Below are 22,995 nucleotides of genomic sequence, written 5' to 3' on the forward strand. Positions count from 1 at the left end.
CTTCCTTGTCATTTGAATGGTTTAATATATATATATGTGCCTATAGTAATTGTTAAAGTATGTACACAATAGATTGACCAGAGGTCACCGCAGGTAGTAGTCGATAAGTGTTGAAAATGCTGCAAACCCCGCTGCTCCGAAGAGGCCTGGCTTCAATCCAGCTGTGAAAAAAAAGGACTATTATTATTATTTTATAATTATGGGGTACATGTACAGTTATGCAAAAAGTTTTATTATGGCCTGACTATATCACGGATCTGTTAGTTTTTCCCAACATGCTAGCTGTCAAAGAAGGCGTTTACCAAATACCCCTTTGCTCCTGCCACACTGGTGTGATTTAATACCACTTTAACTACATCAGTTATGTGAAAAGCACTGAGTAGGACAAACAGAATGATGATCAAAATAGAGTGAAGCCCTGACTCGATCAAAAATTGGGGACTTTTTGAGGCCACCATGGCAAAAGGTTTCTTTCTCGGTGCGCAACCTTGATGCAAGTAACCAGAAACGATGTGATTAAAATAAATTTAAAGTGAAATTTATATTTAAATCAGCTTAACTCGTTAAATTAGAATTGCATGCAGTGTGGTTTAGGCTATGCTTTATGGTTAAAGAATACAAATGTTGAACCACCTGTTCCCGCTAAACTGCGGCTTGATGAAAAAATTGGACTCCCCACCAGGCATGGCTTAATGAAATTCTACTGAACTGCAATTCTCCCCTCTTAGGCAGCATTTGTACAATTCAAAGCTGTTAGAAGGAACGCAAGTGCGTACGAAGGTTGCAGCGGCAATACAGGCGAAGCGAAACAGTGTGCAAGAGCAAAACTAACTCCAGTTGGATGAAAGTTAACAACTATTGAATTTGGACCCTCGGCCAACGCTTAGGTCAAGTGAAAATTTAGGTCAACACTTAAGCCCCCACCCCTTCGTGATACAAAGCACTCTTGAAGCAGATTGTGAAGCCAGTCGTGTGTGGTATGGATGGGCAATATGTTGTATAGTCACTCTAATTCCAATGTTAGTTAATTTAGTCTAGTATACAGAACAAAGCTCAATCAATGAAAAGTGCATTTAGCCAGCACCTTACGTCTTGCACTATTAGTGTTACAGCCAGCTCTACAACCCTCTCTACATACCTCGGAAACCTATGAGCCCTCCAGTAAGCGCGCCAGCCATGGTGCCATTCTTCCAGTCTGTTTTTGCACGGTGCTGAAAAAGTAAAAGTGATGGTTTAGGTAGAGCATGCACACCAAGTTTCCCACCTCAGGGATCACTCTGGCGGTGGTGAACAATGAAGGTGACCTCTGACAGCCATGTCAATGTGTTTTAGGATACAAGTAAAGCCCTGGACAGACAAAGTGGCTGCCAAAAATAAGTATGTGTTCCAGCAGAACTCAGCTTTTGCATTTGAAGTGAGGAAGACACAATCACCGCTTCAACATGAAACAAAAAAAGGGCCCATCTCCCCGCGAGGGGGACTCGAGTAAATGCGTCGCATAGGGGGTGGGTGTATTGCGTTAACGTTTAGTGTTTGGGGAGTTGGTGGTAGTGGATGCGTTGTATCAGCAGCTTCTTGACGTAGTTTGGGTGAGTGAAGGATATAAGGCGCATCCGTAGCCTTTCATTCTGTGTCGGTTTTGTGGCGCAGTGGGAAGAGCACCATGTACCTCACGTTCCGCCCACAGGTAGTGAATGCGTTGTATCAGCAGCTTCTTGACGTAGTTTGAATGAGTCAAGGATATAAGGCGCGTTCGTAGCCTTCCATTCTGTGTCGGCTTTGTGGCGCAGTGGGTAGAGCACCATGTACCTTGCGTTCCGCCCGCAGGGTCGTGGGATTGAAACCAGGCGCCGGTAAGTATTATTTTTTATACAGTGTAGGGAGAGGGGTGCGGACCTGTTGTTGAGAGCGAGGAGGGTAGCGTGATGCGGGAGAGGAAGAGTGGGGGAACGGCTGTTGCGGACGCTGAGGCACGCCAACGCCGGGTGACATCGTGAGTTAAAGAAATGCTCTGCATTTAAAATGCCGAGAGCATCCGTAATGCAAATGCTGATGATGAACCTGATTGGAAAGGACATAAATCATTCCTGCAGCAGTGTAAGGCCTAGGCTTGGCACGGTTACTCCAGCTAACAGAGATTAAATTAATAGCTTCATTTCAGAAGGTTGCTTTGTTGAACTCTGTAAGAAGTTTTGTGCAAATACGTTGATGTCCTTCCTTCCTATTTTGGATGTTGTCGTTTGATTGGTGATTTTTTCCCAATTTATCCAGACAACCCTGTAAGATCACTACAGCAAAACTGTCAGAGCGATCAGTTATCAGTCTTACCGATTCAATGGTGCATTCGATGGCAGCAAACATGGCCCCCACGATTGCAAAGTTTTTTGCGTACGACACAGACTTGGACTTCATGTCTGCAAACACCTGCCGCACGGTCATCTTCGCAGGGTCAACACCACCACCGGTCACATTCGGGTCCACACTTGCAGAGAAAAGTCCAAGTGCGGCTCCAAAGGCACCACCTGCGACCAGTGCGTTACAACACCATCGACATTTATCGGAAAAGCAAACAAATTCAGAAAAATAACAAACAGACGCAACCTTTTTAAGTACAAAGCCGCCATTTTCATGCACTTATTTTACTCATTTGACTTCATCAACTCGAAGAAAATTAAAAAAAAATCTAAAATAGAGTTGCGGAAATTTAGCAACGATTTTGATAACTTTTACACCTGCCCTATCGCTCTAAAATCTTTCGTTGTGTAAACAAACCTCCATCGAGCGTAAGAATTACTGCTTCAGGTAGTGCTGAGACTTCATATAGTCACATTTCATTTTGGCAAAAGGTTCACTCCAACCGTAGTTCGCTAATCGGCCGATTGTTGAAACAAACAAACAAACAAAAACATGCCACCGCTATTATTTACGGCAATGCTAAGGACGCTGATTAGGGCATTATTCGGTCCACGTCTGAGTACATTTTCGTCGCTTCAGCGGTAGGCAATATTTTTCTGTCAGTAGATCTATTTGAGTGTATGTTGGAATAATTGTTTAACACTCCAGAAAAAACTTAGTAACGTAGAAACGGAACGAAGAGTGTAAAACACGCAATCTTCTCACTGTTTGAAGCGAATTTCACCACAGATTTCGCGCGATTTTTTGCAGGTCAGGCATTCAAGGTTACGCTGTTCCACACTGCATGGTGCAACAGGTGAACACGCTACGCATACATGCGTTAACAATAACAGAAACATGTACAGATCACATATTAAAATCCTGTAAGGACTAGATTTTTTAATCCGCACACAACTGCACCATAAGCGACCGGTCGTCTGAACAAGCTGATGTCGAAGGGACTGCTGACCGAGAACACAGCTGATGCCGGTCTTGAAAACGCAGCTCTCGAAGGCGGCTTCCACGCGCAGTTCATCTTTCGTTTTGATCTTGTGCGGAAACAGCCCAGGAGGAAATATGACGTTTTCTCTAACACGCTTATTGGGTCCTATAAGCAAACCCATAAGCTCTGAGAAATTAATTTCGCGCACATTATCTGGCGAATGCACGTTTTTGCTGGCGTCCATTTTTAAACGCGCACTGCGTTGCCAACAGCATTTCCGAAAATAACCACATGTGAACAAAAAAGTAGTTTTGGTTCAAACAATTTAGAATAAATCAGCATCTGGCATTTCTAAACTTTAACAACACAATTTTTATTCAAAATATAAAGTAACAGTTTATTTACGACAAAATTTTTTGCTAGTGTTTGGTTTTGGTTTTGTCGTACACTTCCGCTTCCGGATTTGAACCTCACGTTTGCTATGGCGGAGCAGCGTGGTTGAAGTTGGAGGTGAAACGGAGATACGATTTTTGCCCCGTTTCGTGTCGAAGTGGCGTTTGATTACACCGGTAAGGAGTTCTAACGACGCCAGGGTACAAGAAATATGGCGAGCTCAATTCTTCAGCGGCTAGTCGGCACCACCCACGTACCCTTGAAGACGCTGGTCGGCAAGCAGTGCTCCGTGACCGGCGCGCCTCGACTGTGGATCGCACACCGCTTCTTGGCCACACCATCCCCTGCGGCTGCCAAGAAAGTGTACCAGAGGGAGAAGCCTCACTGCAACATCGGAACCATCGGTCACGTCGACCACGGCAAGACTACGCTGACCGCAGCCATTACCAAAGTGCTCGCTGACGAGAAGCTCGCGGCCGCTAAGAAGTACGAAGAGATCGACAATGCACCCGAAGAGCAAGCCCGCGGCATTACCATCAACGTTGCGCACGTCGAGTATTCAACGAGCAACCGGCATTACAGCCACACCGACTGCCCCGGCCACGCCGACTACATCAAGAACATGATCACGGGGACATCCCAGATGGACGGAGCTATACTTGTGGTGGCTGCCACCGACGGCGCCATGCCGCAGACAAGGGAGCATCTCCTCCTGGCCAAGCAAATCGGTATTGAACACATTGTGGTTTTCCTAAACAAAGCAGACGCAGCCGATAAAGAAATGCTCGAGTTGGTCGAGATGGAGCTTCGCGAGCTGCTTACGGAGTTCGGCTTCAAAGGGGACGACGTGCCCGTGGTTACGGGATCTGCCCTCTACGCTCTCGAGGGCAAGGAGTCGGAATTGGGCAAGAACGCGGTACTCAAGCTTCTGGAGACAGTCGATACCGCCATACCGACGCCCGTGCGGGACTTGGACAAGCCGTTCCTGCTTCCCATCGAGTCTGTTCACTCAATCCCCGGACGCGGCACCGTAGTCACGGGCCGTATGGAACGCGGCACTATGAAGAAGGGCATGGAGTGCGAGATTATCGGTCACAACAAGCTCTTCAAGTCGACCATCACGGGAATCGAAACGTACCACAAGATTCTCGAGGAGGCGCAGGCCGGCGACCAGTTGGGAGCGTTGGTGCGGGGCCTCAAGAGGGATGACTTGAGGAGGGGCATGGTGGTGGCGAAGCCGGGAACCGTGAAGCAGCACGACCGCTTCGAGGCGCAGGTGTACGTGTTGAAAAAGGAGGAAGGAGGCAAGGACAAGCCTATCCTGAAGTACTACCAGCCGATGGTGTACTCCAGGACCTTCGACTGCGCGTCCAGGGTGATGTTCGAAGGCCGCGACATGGTCATGCCTGGAGAAGACGCCAAGCTGGAGATCAGGCTCTACAAGCCCATGGCGTTGGAACAGGGGCAGCGCTTCACCCTCCGAGAAGGGCACGTCACTGCGGGCACCGGGGTGGTCACGAAAATCCTGCCCAACCTGAACGAGGAGGAGCGGCAGGACTTGGGCAAGTCGCAGAAGCAGAGGGAGAAAGAAGCCAAGAGGAAGGCGGAACAGAAGTCGTAAAATTCCATCCCAAGCTTTGCCCGTGAGGCTTCAACAAGGACTTTGTAGATTTTTGTCATTCATTATTGCCTTTTGTTGAGTTGTACCAATAAACAAGTCATCGTTATTTTTCTGTCTGTGTTCACGTGCAAAGAGAAATTTGATAGACATGCGAGAAATGCTTAGATTAAACGTTTCGATCGAGCGTCTGTGACACAGTTTGCCGCTATTTCAGCGGAAATTAGGCAGTGAACATGTGCTCTAAGAACCCGGGTGCGTACTACATTATAATTTTTGGAAATATGCTGACAATGTATAGTGCATCGAGTCGATTAAATTTTGCCCATTTGTAACGGGAATGTTTGACCTCTGCGCTACAGAATACAAATGAGGGGGTTTGTTTACGCCTTATCATCAATTTACTGATGCCATTTTTTTTTGCATTTACCGCCCTCAACCCCGCAGATTCTCAGCCTGCCAGAAGCGTAACCAACGCCTCCTAACGCGGTGACGTAAAATATAATTTTTCTGCAAAAACATTCTAACCATATCATAACCAAGGTTTCTACTTGTGAGGGCGCCACTGGTTCTCAAGACACGGAGTTTTGCAATGGCGGACAACGCGCAAGGCGACCAAAGCTGGCGTACCCAACCGTTTCGGCAAAATGTCAGGGGGAAAATGTAAGTGAACACTCCCGCAAACTTGTGAGGGCGCCTGTTTCATTCGTGCATTTTATTGCGCGACGATTGCCACCGGTCAAGCCGTACTTGCCGCCTATTTGAGCGGCATTGGGGGCGGCGTATCACTGCGTCGGTACTTTTTTTTTTCTCTTGTAAACAAGGAAAACGCCTCGATTATGTGCACTTGTCACTGGTTATGCAATACCCATAGTGACAATGAATGAAAGCATGGGTACCGACTCTTTAGTTCTTCGAAAACTCGATTGTTTAGGGAGCTCTGAACGCGTACTGGTAATCGTTCCCGTTGAAAGGTGAATACCCCTCGGTGATATATTTACAAGTCAGCGCTCCGTCGATCGGCGTTTGACTACGCGGTAGCAGAGTCTGGAATCGAGCGAAAGCACCTGGCCACTTTTCTCTGTGTGGCAATCGTGAGATATTGCGATACTGCCTTTTCGATGTTGACGTGCTTGACAAGAGGTAGTACTGTCTACATTTCAGTGAAGAAGCCATCAGACAAGCGGCGAATCCGACTTTTCGGAGCGCCACCGAGATGGAAAACCACGTATTTCAAAAGGCCCGGTCGAAGGTGAGTTGTTTTATTTATTCTCAATGTGGGCCCGTCCATTAGTTTAATGCTTTCTCACGCTATCGTCGATTGGGCTTTCTCACCCCAACGCATCGAAAACGTGCGAGTACGTTTTCAGCTGTCATTTGCACCAAGGAAAACCGTCATTTTATACCTTGCCCTAACCCGCTTACGCACTTTTAGGAGCTAAATGCTGCATGGGTGCCTAATTGGCCTAATTGTAGTGTGCGGTTAAAGGAGCCAAAAATGATTCAAATCTCGGGGAGTGATTTTTTTTTTTTTTAGTACGGTAGTTCTTCATAAAAACTGATGTTTAAAAGTAGCGGTAAAGTTGAAGGACGGCATTTTAAGCCTCTAATTTATGCATTCTTCCCATCTTCAGACATAACACATACGTGAACAAAAAAAAAGTGTATTTGGAATCGAGGGGATGCGGCATGTTACGTGACTATTCGAGCAAGAAGACAGCGCAATAGGGGCGTATATGTCTCAAGTCCTTGCAGAGAAGCCGTGCAGTTGACACAAGTCTGTTTTAAGCAATGTATGTGCTGAACGGGCGGCGAGCACACTGCATACGGAGACCGTCACCCAACTGAAGCAAGAATTTCGGCAAACAGAATATTGAGCATTAGAACAGTAAAACATCAAAGTGACCCTAACAGTAGCCATTTTTCTTTTTCCAGAATCCGTAAAAATGCAACAAGATGCCATAATAGCATTAATGCGTTTGATTCTGCCGAACTCTGGCTGCATGCAAGCGAGGGAGGGTTGCCCTCCCAATATCCTTTCTGGTTGCGTTCAGTCACAATGACACATTATTGAGTGGGCTGATACAAACAAAGCATTTCCTGTGCCTCCAAGGCATAGCGGGTAACAACACTGACGGTGGTGAAAGGGTTGGTCGAGAAAATCTGTGCGGTAGCCTTTCAGAAGCATGCTTAGGCCTGCTCGTAAAGCGAAGGCTTTACGAAGGCATTAAAGTTCTGATAGTAAATATCACCTCCATGCAAAAGCATGCTGTCATTCCTACCAGTGCTGTGACGTGACGGGAAAATGAGTTTGGCTACCTTTTGTGTACTCCATCTACTCCCACTAAGGATGCCACCTGTGCCTTCAGGGCACTGGCCAGCTTTTGTGAGCCTTAGTACAACAGTGTCGGCTTAGTTGGCTCTGGGGGGGGAGCATACTGCCTGAGCGCTTGCTTCTACAGTCTTGTTTCTTCCGCAGCAACAGCGATGAATAGATAATGGGGAACAGTTTTCTGTCAGTGCGGAGCATGTGCTCGTCTGTGGTACACTGTGCATGGGCCGTTGAAGGCAGCGCGAGAAGGGCCGAACAGCTTGAAGCACAGCGGCAGTTGGGTTATGGCGGCATATGCTTTGGACAGGATTGCCAGAGCAACAGCCAGAAGTGCGCACTGGGCAGACAAGTTCCTCTGCCGTGGTACCCCGAGGGGTACCGAAATCACCTTGCAGGCTTTGGATGCGAAAGTATTATGGCTTCTCCTGGTGTGCTATGGAGCCACAAGGGCTCGTGCTCATTTTGTGTTTTATATTTCCCCTTGGCACCTTTTCGTTCATATCTAAGGTACCTCGAAGCTGTGTTTAATTTGCCGTTGGGGTGGAGTAGGGGTTATGTCACTTGCCTGGGTTCGATTCCCATCCATGCCGGCAATGTTTTTTAAGGGCGAAGCTCTTTAGCAGATTGTGTTTTTTTGTGTCCTCTGTTAGAAGTACCAAAAAATTGCCCAGCATATGCGCTCGTGTGTGCGTGCCTCGCGACGACCGCCCAGCGTCCCAGGTGCACGTTTGTCAAGCCAAGCATACTTGCCAAGGTTGCCCCCCCCTTCCCCCTAAAAAAAAAGAACCTTCAGTATTTGTCATAATTGGGGCAACACTTGCTCAGAATGAGCAAGACACATCATAGTATACACCCTTTCAAGGTGACGTCCAATGATCCAATCACTTCCAAGAAAAATGAAAGCTCACACCTAGACCAACACTGATGTAGTAAAGGTCGTTGCGGCAGCGAAGATGAAGCAAATTGGCGGCAATTGTTGACCCAACCCGTCATGATGGTCGTCGAGGTTATGTACAGCTTCGCTACCTTCAAGTCTTGTGCGTTAGTGTGAGCTTCCTTCATTTTTTTATTTTGATGATTGCGCGCAGGCTGTTGGTTCAATTGGCTACTCACAGTGCTGCGTTTTTCCCCTCATGGGGTACATGTATGCTTTCGCTAAAAACGAAACAGTGCACCTCCTTCCTGCCTCGTCAGTTCATTCAGGTACGTGCTGAGTGTAGCACAGTGCAAAGTGTAGCACAGTGCAGAGTGTAGCACAGTGTAGTGGGCAGGTGACACAGTGCTGCACACATGCAGCACTGTGTAGCGCACAGGTGGCGCAGTGTAGCACAGTGTAGCACACAGGCAGCAGAGTAGCACAGTGTAGTGCGCAGGTGACAGTGTACCACACATGTAGCACAGTGTAGTGCACAAGTGACACAGTGTAGCACGCAGGTGGCACTGTGTGGCACACATGCAATGCAGTGCAGCACAGCGTAGTGCACAGGTAGCACAGTGTAGCATTTGGGTAGGCTGCCAGAAGGCAGCCATCAAATCACTGCAATGGGCTGCTGTAATTCTGCAGCTGGATTTTTTCCCCCCGTTATAATTAGAATACAAATCACTAGTGCTACGTAGTATTTTGTGTTTTTTTGCTGCTTTAAAAGGTTTGCCTAAGCCTTCACTGTTTATTTTGCCAAAATTTCTCAAAGGAGCTGCAATTTGCTCTCGCATTTGTTCATTACCGGGTGCAATGCAGTTAAACTTGGATATAATGAAGTTGACAAAAATTAGCAATTTTTCGTTACATGCAGGTTTTGAGTTAGATCTCGCGTGAATGAAGCAGAAATAAAACCGATATGCAAGGCATCACTGACGGTGAACTCACCCTTGACAGATTCATTTCACAGTGAAAAACGGCGTGATTTTCGCCTGCTGCTTTCACACGACCTTAGTCACTTCATGGCCCTGCAAATAAGCAAGGTCGCTTGCCCCAATATTCACAAATGTAACTTGCACCATTTCGCAAACTTTTTTCCGTACTCAAAATTGGTGAGAGCGTGCTAGCTGGGGTACTGTACCGGGCGGAGACGGTGGAGATGGAATTTAGAATTGCGAGTTTGTCTTGAAAAGACAAATCTTTTCGTTTTCAGGAAGCAGAACTCATCACCCACAAACCCATACCACAAGAAATACCAATCTTCCTACACAAATCGTCTTGTAATAATTGCAGTTGTTCTCCGGTTCATTATGTCTCGACTGTGAAGTACTTGGGAATATTTTTCAATTCTGACATGTTATGGAACAGCCAGTTGGTCTAAATTTGTTCCCATCTTCGTAAAATTCCCTGTTTGTTATTTTCAATGCGCTCAATATGTCCGGTTTCACTCCGTAAACAGATCGCGCACGCTCTTAGTTACAGCGTACTACGCTATGGTATTTGTTGCTTTTATTTTTGCTCGGCCTTTTGGCGCAACAAAGTTGACAGTTTATTGAAACTGGTATTGAAATCGATGTTGTATGGTACAAATATTGATGGCAATGTCTGTATTTTCTCATGGTCTCAGATGCCAAAATTCTTAGTTCTGTATACACAAACAGTAGTTCTGAAATATGTTTGGACGAAAGAGTACTGTGTTCTGTACATCCCTGTGAGGGACCTTCGTCAACGCAATCGTTTCGTTTTGCCTAGGACACGAACTAGGTATGGAGAACGTATTCGCGCTTTTTATGTCCCGCATACAATGAATTAGTTACCAGACAATGTTTTCTCCCTCAGTAGCCGAAAATTAATTAAGAAATGTCTGTTTGAACTTTTCTATTAACTATTTGCTCATCACTCGCCACATTTTTTAATATTATTTTTTTTCTTCTCTTCTTCTCTATTTTGTGTCCGTACCGGCGAAGCGATTGGCCTCGGTGCCGCCAACTTCTGTGGCTTCGGCAGGCCCACAAATGTACCTTGTATATTGCAATAAACATATATATTATTATTATATTTAGCAGTAGAGACGTGTGACTACATGCAGACAGGAAGGCACAGCACTTAAGCGACACTGCACTTGCACGTGGAAATGCGTGGTAGTGTGCGGTGCGGGTGAAATCTGCTAAATAAGTGCATTTCTGCAGCCAATTTTTTCGAAAAATGTGCAAAAGACGATGACCCATTAGCGTAGTGATTCCGTTTCATCAAGGTTAACCGTCTCAACGCCTTCAACACATAGAGGTCGCAAACACGTTGGCTTCAATGGGGGATGCCAATATGGAATTGAAAAACTTCATTAAATCCCAGAATTCGTTACATAGGGGTTCGTTACATTCAGGTCTGACTGTATAACAAAACTTTTGCTTCATAGCTCAGTGGGCTGCCACCAATCACTCTAGCAAAGCAGGAACTGTCAGCTATTGGTGCCTATAACGTCTGCCTTAAAGCTACCGTGGGCTGGGGTGCTGCACTTTTCATGCCGCTGAGGCTCACTGTGACACTGCCTCTGGAAGTGCCTCTGTAGAACTGGGTGTCATGCAAGTGTGATTGTGAAATGCAGTCGTCGTGTAAGGTTAGCGTCAAATGCCCAAATGCCTGCCTTGCCGCACTTGGAAAAGTAGGATATCACCGCAACGTTTGAATTAACATTGCAATGCGATTAAGAGCAAAATATGATGCAAGCTTTAGGGTTGGTGCTGATGTGGAGGCAAGCATGAACTGTGTTTATGCGCACGCAACTGTTGCAATGGCTGTGCGGTAAAAAGGGCTTCAGAAAGTCATTGCGATGCATTTGAGTGTCGCCAATGTCGAGGATGCACCTGCGAGTACAGTTATTGTGGGGTTGTGTAATTGAGTAAGATATTCAAACTTACCTCGGGTTCGTGAAAGCAGAATTCCAGTATCCGACGCAGTGAAAATAGTAATACATTGTGTTGTGGAAGTAATCAACAATGAAGGGAATGGTCCTGTCGAAAGTGGGCCACAAATACCCTTGCACCCTCATGAAAAGATTAAAATGATAAAATTAAAGAGGTTTTAACGCCTGGGCTATGAGCCACATCTCATTGGAGGGCTCTGGTTTAATTTTGACCACCTGGGGAGCTTTAATACATGCTGAGATATTGGCGCAAGGACGTTTTTGTTTTTTGACTCCATCACAAAAACAAGTTTGGAATACTGCTGCGGCTTTAACAGCATTCGGCTGAACATTTTTTAGAAATGATGGGTTGATTTTAAATATCAGAGGTCATGTATTATAGGGAATACTGTTATGGCTTAAGTAACACCCGGCAAAACAGCTTTAAAAAAAAATGCAAATGGCTCGTGAATATATCAGAAGTCACGGATGCAACGTTTGTTCTCCACTCAACTCTGTTTACTGTGGTATATAGGGCGTCTAAGTTGTTTGCGTTGACTTAAGGTTTATATAGCAGCTGCTTGTAGGCATGAGAAGTCGCGACACTGTTTTGACTTTTTGTGGGTGACAGTATTGAACTCGAAAGAAAGAAGTTTGAAGGATTGCTTGCTTTCTTTCGCATTTCGGTTGTTACTCTCACAACAAAGAATGGCTGCAGGTGTGCCCTAGCTGTGGGGCTCACAAAGCCACTAGTAGTATGCGTTGGGTGAAGGAGGAAGTTGGATAAGCAGCGGCTGTCGCTCTTCATTGCTCTAGTTCCTGCTCCACGTCCAGTTCAAAGACCCACATCTTGTTCAAGGACTCGGAGAAAGATACGAAGCGGGAAATGGACGCAGCCATCATGGTCTACAAATTATTTGACATTTAAATTAGTTAAGGTTGGCTTCCAGAGGATTGCAAAAGCTGCTAAATCAGTGTTGATCATGGGTCATCAGAGCAGAGGTGGATCATATATATATATATATATATATATATATATATATATATATATATATATATATATATATATATTTATATATATATGATAGCAGTAACGGTTTGGGATAGCACAACCTGAGTATACTTCGTATATATTGTATATATGGTGTGTGGCTTTCAGAACATACATCTGATGGGCTATACGTGGTCTTTTTTTCAGGTTTATTTTCTCGTAGGCACGTATGATATTTTAGCAGAATGTGGCTTTCCTCTGCCAATCTTATCTCTGACCAGCATTGATGGTGACCAGTTGTTTCTGGTGGATGACTATTGCTGGCTAAAAGCCCTCTTATCGTGTCATGCCTGCTGTGCTGTGGCTTGAAGTTAAAAGCCCTTGTTTGACCCCGTGTGGTTACAGACTGTGACATGTTTTGACTGTTACTATTGCTCTGTGTCTTGCAGGACGAGTACCTCTCCTACGTTGCGAGGCTCATCATCCATGTCCGGGAAATGAGTGAGTCGCTGCTTCATGGCGTCTTTTTTTTCCAGTCGGTTTTCTTTCATTGCAGCAAGAGCAATAAAGGTGCGCATCGGTGTCAAAGGCACCCAACCTGGGCTTAGTAAAATGAAGTTGTGTTTCATCTTTTGATCCACTTGATGAGACGTTCAACTCGTCGATTGGATGCAATATCTAAGCACAAGTTACTACTGCTTGTCTTACACGGCCCTCTGTAACTGCTGTTCACAGGGCTTTGGCTTGGGGAGCTGGAAAAATAGTTTACTGAATGCACGTCGCATGGTGCGTGTGCATCAGTGTCTGCGGTTATGGACTGTTCTCACTTCCATCTTAAAAACAGCGCACAAAAATTTGTGGTAACAACTCTACGTTACAGGGAAACTGTATGCGGCTAAGGTGTAGGATTTTTTGTGTCTGCGAAAATACATCTGCACGTGCACAGGGCATTTCATTCGTATTTGAGATGCTGTGAAAACGGCTCGTATAGGTTGCACTACTGAGGAGATGCATGTCTATGAAAAGTGACGCGGGGAACAGAGGAGGCAATGTGATTGGCGGATGCTGCGTGAAAAGAGACCGGAGAATCTAGTGGCGGGTATAACACACTCCTGTGGTAGTCGTCGGTGGCTGCAATGAGTGGGCGTCTGTAAGCCAGACAAAACGTGGTTTGTCTAGTTTGTTGAAACGGTTGGAACCACGGTATAATGATTCAAATCCACCACCCACTGTATGTAGGTCATGTATGCATACCCGCCAGGTTTCCCGAATTTTCCGGGAGACTCCAGAATTTTCATGGTTTTGTGCAATTGTACGACCGAAACAAAAATCTCCTGAAAACGCACCCGTCTTTGGCCAAATCTTTTTCCCAGTCTGGCCACAATGCGCTGGAGGTATACCTGACAATCCAACCCGACACCAATCTGCATCGTTATCAGTGAAGTGCTTAAAAGTGTAGTTGGCCATGCCCAGACGGTGAGCCCAGACGGTGAACCTGTTTGTCCCATTGTTAGCTTACTGTTGATATAAGCGCAGCACCACCGCCTCTTTCATTTACGCACGAGCACGGCCATTCTGTTGTTGTTGTTGATTGTAGGGTTTAACGTGCCGACGCAACGCAGGCGATGAGGTGCGCTGTAGTGGAGGGCTCCGGATTAATTTTGACCACCTGGGGATCTTTACCGTGCGCTGAAATCTCGTACACACGGGCGTTTTTGCTTTTCGCCTCCATCAGAAAAGCGGCCGCGGCGGCCGGGAATCGAACCTGCGACCTCCACGGCCATTCTGGACGGCCGTTCTGAAGATTTAGCAAGCCTCCTGTGGTGTAGCTTGTTGTTAGTTTAGACGAAACAACAAAACAGTTCAGTTCCTGCTGTTTTGTATTGCGCTTGCAGTACTATTTCCTGGACTTTCTGAAAGGGGCGGCGTCAGCCACGTCGAACACTTAAGTGGTGTAGCTTGTTGGTAGTTTGGACGGAGAAACAGTTCATTTCCTGCTATGTTGTAAGTAAATAAAAAAATGTGTGGTTAAGGTTACCCATTCTGTTGTTGCTACCCCCCCCCCCCCTTGTCGGATCTCCCTAATGCCATCCTGGCAAGCCTGGCAGGTATGATGTATGGAATCTTGCGAAACATCTCCGCGAAGTTGTAGTATTGATGTCTCCAAACCAGACGTGTGGTTCAGCCAGTTTATGTTGGGAGAATTTGGACCCTTGAATCGCTGAAGAACTGTGGCACTGACTGCGGAGATGTTTGTGCCATGCCAACAAAGGGCGGAATTGTGATGTTCACTGTGTATCCATTGTCAAGGCGCACCGAAGTGCAATATCAAGATTTTTGTGACTACGCACTTTGCATGGATTTATTGTGACGACACTACCCCTGTGTGATCATCGTTGGAGACTTCAACGTGGACAGTTCAAAACCTAATAAGGAATGGTTCACTCCATTGGTGCTAGAAGAGCTCGATTTGAATTGCCACACCAATCCAAGTTATGGAATTTCTCAACAACGATTGCATAAGATTTAACTTTGGCCAAGAAGCTGCCGTAACAAGATTGGGGCCAAACTGATCAGTGTGTTTTTAAGAGTAATCGCAAGGCTACCATTGCTGCCATTACCAAATGATAAAAATAAATACATGAACCTTTGTCTAACCCAGTGTGATGTCTTGACAGCTTCTCTGATCATCCACCTTCACCTGATTTTTATTTTATGGATGTTTTGCAAGCAAGTAAAACATTAGCTTATTGCAATGTTGTGGACTGATTCCAAAGGCCGCATCCCCACCATACGAGTTACAGCATGTGCCTCTATCCGCTTGCTGAATCTTCCATGCACTACGGCCGTGCAAAATCTGTTGTGTTCAAAATGCCTTCTAACTTTATGAACTTACAAGTCCCCAAGGGACAACCAACCGATCGTTGTGGAGTGCATGACCTCTAGCTTATATAAAAGCCAGCATTTTATATAGCACGCTAACCACAAGGAATTTGTAACTAAATTGGCAGATATAATTTTAATTTGCTACTATACTCTCTGAAACCTGAAAGGTGACACCATGTAGTGCCTAACATGACACTACTGTTTGCATGAAAGCAGCTCCATTTTGGTTTCGATGCGAGCTCAAAAGCTGCACAAAGGAATATGAAAGACCGTATTTTATTATTGCTTTAGCCGGGGACAAGTTTTTAAATGCTGTTCTTCATCTCACATAGCAGTTAAAGTACGGTGCCGTTTGGCTCACTGTCACTGGTGCCAGCATTAATTTTGGCAGCCCACTTAAGGCTTGTATATATCTAGCCATTCGGCTTTCAAATATTTCAGGGCCCTATCAGGAAAACCATTTTGGTGCCTTTCATTTGGTATCGAGAGCATGCACTTCACAAAAATCGGTTGGCTGTCCCTATAATGGGCTTCAATATAGTGAGACTCTAATCTTGAGCAAAACGCAAAAGATGTGCCTGGTTGAAATTCGGAGGCTGTCGGCATAGAGTGCGTGTTGTTGTGGGTCTCAGTTACCTCTTGCAAATTTCTCAATCAGACGCAAAACATGTGTCTGTTGGGCGGTGGAAATATCCGAGAGTCTCGGCTCCTGCACTGATGATACTGAGCGACCCAAGCCTTTCGGCATTCGTTTATATCTCTATGCAAAAGAATTCAGTATTTGTCTACATCTCTACAAGCATGTGAACGGAGCAGATGAAATGGCGGGCCATCTGAGACCAATCTGCGCATGCCCAGTGGTTTGTTTCGGGGAATCATTGCCGCGCAACTTATGTTGCGTCGTTCGTTAAGCGCTTATGTTGTCTTTATTTGAAGCCAGCTGGAGCTTGTTGGAACATGCTTGCCCACGAAGAGACAGTGGTGAACAGGAGTGGTTTCGCAAATGACTTCAGGGGTGCCCTGAAATGCTTTTGCGAATTTTGAAGGACACGGAATCCAAGTTTTGAGAACCGTCGCTGCAGGGCACAGGTGGCCACGCCTGACTGATTGTGAACTTCACGTGGTTGCCTAGGCAGCTGGGGTCAAGGTGCAGTTCATGTTATACCGACGGGAGACTGAGTTCTTTGATGGCTAACCATAATTATGCTCCATGTTTTCCTCCTGAAGAGAAAAAAAATGTTGGCGGGTCCATGCGTCCTGTGGAGCGACATGGTGGTTTTGGCGTACTGTAAGCATTCACTAGGATTTAGTGACAATGGGAGGATTGTTCGTTCGGTGTGAGGGGGGATAATGGATTAATGCAAAAGCATTAAATAAAATGGCCTATTGAAGAAAATGTGGGGGTGTAAGAATGCAGACGAGAGAACGAACAGACAGACAATAAATATCACCATCATCGTCAGCTTTCCCAACACGTGGGAACAGATTCGAGTAGCAGCATAACATAGAAGACAGATCGAAGCCATTCGAAAGCGTAAGGTAGAAGTGGATATCACAGAGCACATCAGTCTCTACATCTGGATATCACAGAGCACATCAGTCTGGATATCACAGAGCACATCAGTTCCTCAGACCTCTTCGTCCTGCTGCCCAACAATGCAAAGAGCGAGGTGAGGATTGGGGTTGTTATCTCGCATCCAACTCCTGAAAGGAGTGGCACAAGGAGTGAAATCCTGGTCCTCATGACGAATGAAAATTTTTTGTGGATTATGAAAGAAGTAAAAGAAAATGTCACCGATGTATTATGGTGCCGAAGAGGGAGTGGCATGTCACCCATTCCTCTCTAGAATGGGAAGAGAGGGGTGGAATCATTCTGCTTCGTAAATGGTAAATATTTGATAAGTAGGTTAGAAATGCCTTGAGCATTAAATGCTGCATGTTGAAAGCTTGGTGGTCTCAAGACTAGCATTATACGTGTGTCCCCTTCTGTCATACTTTACGAGAAACAAACTACCGTACATACACAAGAAACTGAAGTACATACTGACATTTGAACTCGCCCATTCATCAATAGGTGTAGCATGGCACGTAAAAATGCGAGTTGAGGAACAAGAAGGCAATAACAATGCTGTTTTTTTGCTGCCTTCTTTCACTAAGGCTAGAACTGGAATTTACTTACAAGAATTTACTAAAGAAGAATTCTTTTTCTCTTTCTCTCTCAAAAAAAAAAGAAAAGAAAAAGGCCTCTTTATCTTAAATCCAACACTGCATTTATGCTCCATATGATAAACAGCCTTTGACGTCGCAAGGAACAGTCTGTCAGTACTCAGTCTTTCAGTAATGGGTGAGTGCCTGCTTGAATAGTTCTATACAGCAGCAGTATTATGAAACTGCTAAGGTAGCTCAAGCCACATTTGGTCACAAGGGTATGGCAAAGAGACCGTCACTCATGAGTCAGTGTTCTCGTGACTTGTCCTTCTGGCAGTGCTTAAATCTGCACCAAACTTGGGCTCTGAATATTGCTTTTGCTCCCATGAGTCTCTGCCAGGCCATTACAGCGCACAGCAAGATCTACCAGCGCATTGCAGAGAGGGCATTTTTATTGCGAAACCGGTCTTTATTGCCCGAGCTACATGGCATCAGTTTCAAAACTGTGATGTAGTGCACAAAGCGGAGCAGCACGCACTAGCAGCAGCCAGTGCGTTGACTGCGTTACAAAGCCCTGACGTCGGCAGTTTGGGGCAAGACATTCAGCACGTCATGCTGAAATGTTGAAAGAAAAGCAATCCTGAGCATTCTCGTGCGTGCAGGTAAAAATTGATTTAGAGTATGTTATACTGAACGGTTACGGTTGAAACTTCCTTGGAGATGTCTCCATATGCGAAGGAAGCTTTTCACATAGTTATTTCAGCTTAGAAATTTCGTGCCAGTACTCCTTTGCGCCAAATGTTCAGAATTTGTGTCGGCACTGCGAATTTGAATTTAGATTTAGCAGCGGACTTGGCTGTTACTCCTTTTGTTGCCCACAAATACGGGTCTTTTGTTGCCGCCATACCCGTTCTTTCCCCGTTGCCACTCACACTGGCTGCAGTGCCGATTTTTGGTGCGTACAAGCGGTCACGGGAGTCTCAAACCCCATCGAAGCAGTGGCAGCTGGTGCTCCGCACTTCTAGTTGCTTCTACAGCAGTACAGCCGGAGTTCCGAAGGCCCTTCGAGTGTTGTCTCCATGGTGTCATTCTCTGCTCCCATATCACTCCGTCTGGTTACAGTACAATGCAAAAATGAACACAGCATTGTGAAAACTTTGCCATCATGCTCACGTAATAATAGGCACTGATGGTCTTTGCAGAAGAGTTTTTTTGGGGGGTACATGTGCCATGGCTGCTGGATGACTATGCACCATCCAGCACGTCCTGTTGTCCGTCACTGTTATCCACCATTGATGTTGTTTTGGAAAGGGTTGATTGATTGATTATGAGGTTTAATGTGCCGACGCTAGACAGGTGATGAGGCGCGTCGTAGTGGAGGGCTCCGGATTAATTTTGACCACCTGGAGTAAAGATGCTTGGGGGCATCTTTAACGTGCGCTGAAATCTAGCACACATGGGCATAGAAAGGGTTTGTGTGTTGACACTTCTCCCTCTGATCTGTGGCTCAATCTCCAATGACTGCCCGTGTCAAGCTTTGTTTTTGAACACAACTCGTATCTTCTATTGGGGAAGAAACTGAAGCAGAAGCAGAAACTGAAGCAGAAACTGAAGCAGAAACTGAAGCAGAAACTGAAGCAGAAACTGAAGCAGAAGAAAGAAAGTGAAAGCAGAAGAAACTGCTTTCTTGGGGCTGAGGGCATTCGTGTTTTGTGCGCACATACTACAGTGTAAAATGGTTCTCTCGTATGTCTGGCACTATTTGGACCTTGTGCGCGTATACTACAATGTGCTGGAAAGAACTACAATAAACATGGTTTTTCTTTTTTCCTTTTTTTATATGACCCGTGAGCCTAAAATTTCCAGTTCAGGGATGCAACAACCTTTTATCAAGCAGAGCATGCCCTTGATCTGTTTGGCATTTTGGAGCAGTAACTGATGTCTTTGGGTTGGGTGACTGATGGGGGAAATATTTCGTGTGCCTTTTTGTTAAACACTTCACTTTACTTATCGAGTACTGTTGAAGTATGCTTGAACTAAATTTTTTTTATAGCAGATCGTCCGAAAACGGTTTGGGAATTAAGTCGTTTACTCTGTGTGCCTAGAAAACTTCAAGACTGGTCTGTGTGCAAAAGTAAGTTCTTCTTATGAAAACCAAACTTCATTGTTTGGGATTGGACACTGATGCAGAGCTCACCATTTGGACATAAAATAAAGGTCATATTATCAGTAATATGATTTGATTATAAGATAATCAAATAATTTCAACAGGTTCCATATTACCTGTGTCAACACATGAAAATGTCTGTAGTTGTTTCTTTTTGTTTGTTGTGAAATACACCACATTGTCATGGACAGAGTAAACAAAAGTGCTCAAGAGAACTGCGAGCTCGTTCATCAGCTAGGAATGTTGTTTAAAAAAAAGTGGAATGAATTTCAATTGAAACATGGGATGAAGGAAGCTTTTCGGAAGTGCAGTTTTCACACACGCAGTACCAAATTATCTTCTGTATTTACTTCGGAGGCTATCTGAAATGCGACAGATAACACACAGCGCATGAATAAGTTGCTTCGAGGATTGTGTGCTTGTCAAATGAATATGCGGCACGTATTCAAGAAAGTCGTATGGGTTGTTTTAGTGTCCAAATAATCCTGAGCATGTAGTCAAGGCCACTGTGCTGAAAGCTACCTTTCACCAATGCTTTTGCGTACCAAGACCTGAATGCTGTGCTGATTACAGTGCACTACTGATGAGCATACCATGTGTGTGCTGGTTTTGTGGATATGATTTTTATTTATTTAGCTGTAAGCAGTTAAGGATACATGGAGGAAAAATATACCAAAATCAGACTGCTTGTGTCCGGCGATGTTCCAATGTTCTGCCATTCCTTATCAGACAGAGGTGGATACCCCGAGTTCCTGCGCGGCTTTGCTGTAAAGAAAAGGAAAAACAACATTGAAGGATAGGGAGTCTACATGTAATGGGCTTCTTGGTTGCACCGCATTAGTGGCACTGCTGCACATTCCGTTTGCAATCTTAATTAAATAAAAACTAGAATTGCTTACACTGTATCGTCCCTCCAGGCTAGTTTGATTTATGATGTCAAGGGCCCTCCCTGATTTCTCCTCTGCTTTTTTTTTTTCACCAACACACTAATGTTTTTTTTTGAATAACTTCTAATGCTTTCCTATTAATTTTACCATTAACCTTACACCCTTGCTTCGTCGGGAATCTGAATGTCTTCCTTACTGATGGCTGGTCAGATGGTTGTTGGTTCCTTTCTGCTGCGTACACAATTATTCTTCCTGTCCCCGCTTGAGGTTTAGGGCCGGTTTGCTGGCAGCCTTCTTGGGTTTAAAAAAAAAAAGAACACTGCAATCTCTTTAGTATTAATAAATATCTTCCCCATGTGGTCTGCCGCCTTTTGATTCTGTACATGTCTAAGGATTTTTTTTTGTTTCAAGCCTTTGTTTGCAGTTGGTTGTCTCTGATTCTCTCACTTTCTTTTTGACTGCCTTGAATGTTTCTCCTTTGCTTCCGGGTTGTACAGGGTGTTTCAGGGATGAGTACTTTTACAAAATATGCTTTCTGAGGTAAAATTGTTTTTATTGCGCGAAGTTGTCAGGGGCCGTGGCAGACGCAATAAAACGAGTTCCAATTGCTATTTAGGTCAATAGTTCACGAGTACTTGTTATTTAACTTCTTAATTGTTGCAGTTAGGCATGTGCTTGTAATGTGGTAATTGTAGAGGATCATCATTCAACCCGCTCGCTATCCAGCGTTAGATTTGCGAAAATGTAGTTGCCCGCAGACCCATGGGCTGAGTACTTCAGTCCTCCGGACGCGCACATCTAAGCTTCGCCGTTACGGTGCGCTTACGGTGCGCTTACCGTCTTGTGGCTACCGCGTACAAGACGGTAGGGATGCTGGGATGAACTGTCTCAAATTCGGTGCTGCGTATATTGTGGATGGACCATGACAGGCAGAGAGCACGCGGTTAACTGGGGATCTGGTTTTTAGGGGTAGGGGAAGCCTGAGCGTAAGGGCCATAGAGGTGACGAAGAGGCTGCTGGAATGGTAGGGCAAGGAAGAGGTTAGAGCCAGAAAGAGAGAGAGGGAGAGGGGAGAGAGAATTTTTATTTAAATCATCGGGAAACGGTGTCAGGCCTGGAGGCGTCTTCATTCCAGGATGCCTTGAACTTGGGCCTTGTTGACAGCCTTCCGATCGCGCATAGATGATCTTCAAGATTGGAACTGGCCAAGGATCTCTCCCAAAGCTCAGTGCAAGAATGTTGACTGGGGAGTTGTAGTGGTGATTTGTCGCAGTCACCCACTGTGTGTTTAACTACGTAAAAATTCGAATACGGGAGGGGGATGAAAGGAGGAAAAATAAAGGCGCAAATTCATAAATTTGGCACGAATAGAACGAATGTCGTGAACTGAAACATGCACAACGGTTGTTTCCAGCCGACGCCCTGATAGGAAGGGGAAGCCTGCAGTCATCGTCGTCATTATAATCGTTATCTCTCTTCGAGCAAGTGGCTGTCGCATCGTTGATCTGCGTCTAAGTCTCGTGAGAGCGACCACTTCGGAGAAAAAAAAAATGGAATAAACATCCCACGTTTGTATTGGCATTCTATACGTTCTCCTTCTCCGACGGACAGTTCGGTTCGAATTTCCTGTTCGCCGCGTTCTCTACGGCCTCGTTTGTCGGCGGTTTCGTAATGGTGTCGTGGAGGATTTTCTTCCATGCGCGGCGGTGCGTGCCAAAGAAAAAAGAAAAACTGCGGCGGCATTTTTTGTTTGTTTGTTCAACCTTGTCTATTTCACCCCTTCACATCAGATCACCTCACGCGGCTAGCCGCTGCCGCGGTGGCTCAGTGGCTATGGCGTTGTGCTGCCGAGCCCAGGTACGCGGGTTTTACTCCGGCCGTGGCAGCTGTCTTTCTGATGGAGGCCAAAGCGAAAACGCCCGTGTGTTTGGGATTTCGGCGCACGTTAAAGATCCCCAGGTGGTCAAAATTAATAATAAATTAATAAGTCACAGTCAAAGCATGGCCAGCCAGTAGTATTGACGTTGAAAATTAGAGAGGAAGTAGAAACGGCCCACACCTGTTTCATAAGTGAGCAGCTAATGGGGGTGAAAAGTGTAGGGGGGATTAGGAAATTTCATACCGGCCTCGTTACGTGACACGACGTTCAGCGCGGGAAGTAACACCTTCGCAGGTTATTACTGCACGGTAGCATGCAGCACGCACTACATAAACTGGCCAAGATCTGTGACACACTCTTCTAATTTCTAATTTCTAATCCGGTTGCATCGGCCACAAGTCTTCCGAACAACGCGGTCTTACCCATTCATTCTACCGCACTCGAGGGTCATTCCCTAGAAATCCGGTGGGACAACCCGCTAGCATTGGTGAACACAATTTTTCTGAGAGGTGGGTATGTGGTATGGGCTTACATGC

The 22,995-nt window shown here is 45.5% G+C and overlaps 3 protein-coding genes across 3 annotated transcripts in view; 2 read left to right on the forward strand and 1 right to left on the reverse strand.

Moving 5' to 3' along the window:
- On the reverse strand, nucleotides 1-3,617 carry LOC144145787 (mitochondrial import inner membrane translocase subunit Tim22). The gene is made up of 4 exons (XM_077677518.1): nucleotides 3,365-3,617; nucleotides 2,329-2,522; nucleotides 1,139-1,211; nucleotides 1-161 (listed from the first exon to the last, which is right to left on the reverse strand). Exons 1-4 carry the CDS (start codon nucleotides 3,579-3,581, stop codon nucleotides 85-87), a joined length of 561 nt encoding a protein of 186 aa, XP_077533644.1. The 5' UTR covers nucleotides 3,582-3,617; the 3' UTR covers nucleotides 1-84.
- Nucleotides 3,618-3,802: 185 nt separating this feature from the next.
- Meftu1 (mitochondrial translation elongation factor Tu 1) lies at nucleotides 3,803-5,457 on the forward strand. The gene has a single exon (XM_077677517.1). The coding sequence runs from the start codon at nucleotides 3,942-3,944 to the stop codon at nucleotides 5,349-5,351; it is 1,410 nt and encodes a 469-aa protein (XP_077533643.1). The 5' UTR covers nucleotides 3,803-3,941; the 3' UTR covers nucleotides 5,352-5,457.
- Nucleotides 5,458-5,896: 439 nt separating this feature from the next.
- Med15 (mediator complex subunit 15) overlaps nucleotides 5,897-22,995 on the forward strand; it is a 154,848-nt gene continuing 137,749 nt past the window's right edge. The window contains exons 1-3 of the mRNA XM_077677520.1: nucleotides 5,897-6,011; nucleotides 6,513-6,600; nucleotides 12,942-12,993. Coding sequence (XP_077533646.1) covers nucleotides 5,941-6,011; nucleotides 6,513-6,600; nucleotides 12,942-12,993 — 211 coding nt within the window. The 5' untranslated portion in view covers nucleotides 5,897-5,940. The remainder of the gene's footprint in view (nucleotides 6,012-6,512; nucleotides 6,601-12,941; nucleotides 12,994-22,995) is intronic.

Source organism: Haemaphysalis longicornis, unplaced genomic scaffold, assembly GCF_048455015.1.
Source record: "Haemaphysalis longicornis isolate Haplotype H1 unplaced genomic scaffold, Haemaphysalis longicornis Haplotype H1 scaffold_7, whole genome shotgun sequence".
Classification (NCBI taxonomy): domain Eukaryota; kingdom Metazoa; phylum Arthropoda; class Arachnida; order Ixodida; family Ixodidae; genus Haemaphysalis; species Haemaphysalis longicornis.

What these genes read in the sequence shown, in the direction of transcription:
- LOC144145787 (XM_077677518.1), bottom strand. Translation starts at nt 3,581, where the DNA reads ATGGACGCCAGCAAAAACGTGCATTCGCCAGATAATGTGCGCGAAATT. An exon ending in CGGCATCAGCTGTGTTCTCG is followed by an intron (nt 2,523 to 3,364) that starts GTCAGCAGTCCC and finishes CACTGGTCGCAG; the next exon opens with GTGGTGCCTTTGGAGCCGCA. An exon ending in TCGAATGCACCATTGAATCG is followed by an intron (nt 1,212 to 2,328) that starts GTAAGACTGATA and finishes TTACTTTTTCAG; the next exon opens with CACCGTGCAAAAACAGACTG.
- Meftu1 (XM_077677517.1), top strand. Translation starts at nt 3,942, where the DNA reads ATGGCGAGCTCAATTCTTCAGCGGCTAGTCGGCACCACCCACGTACCC.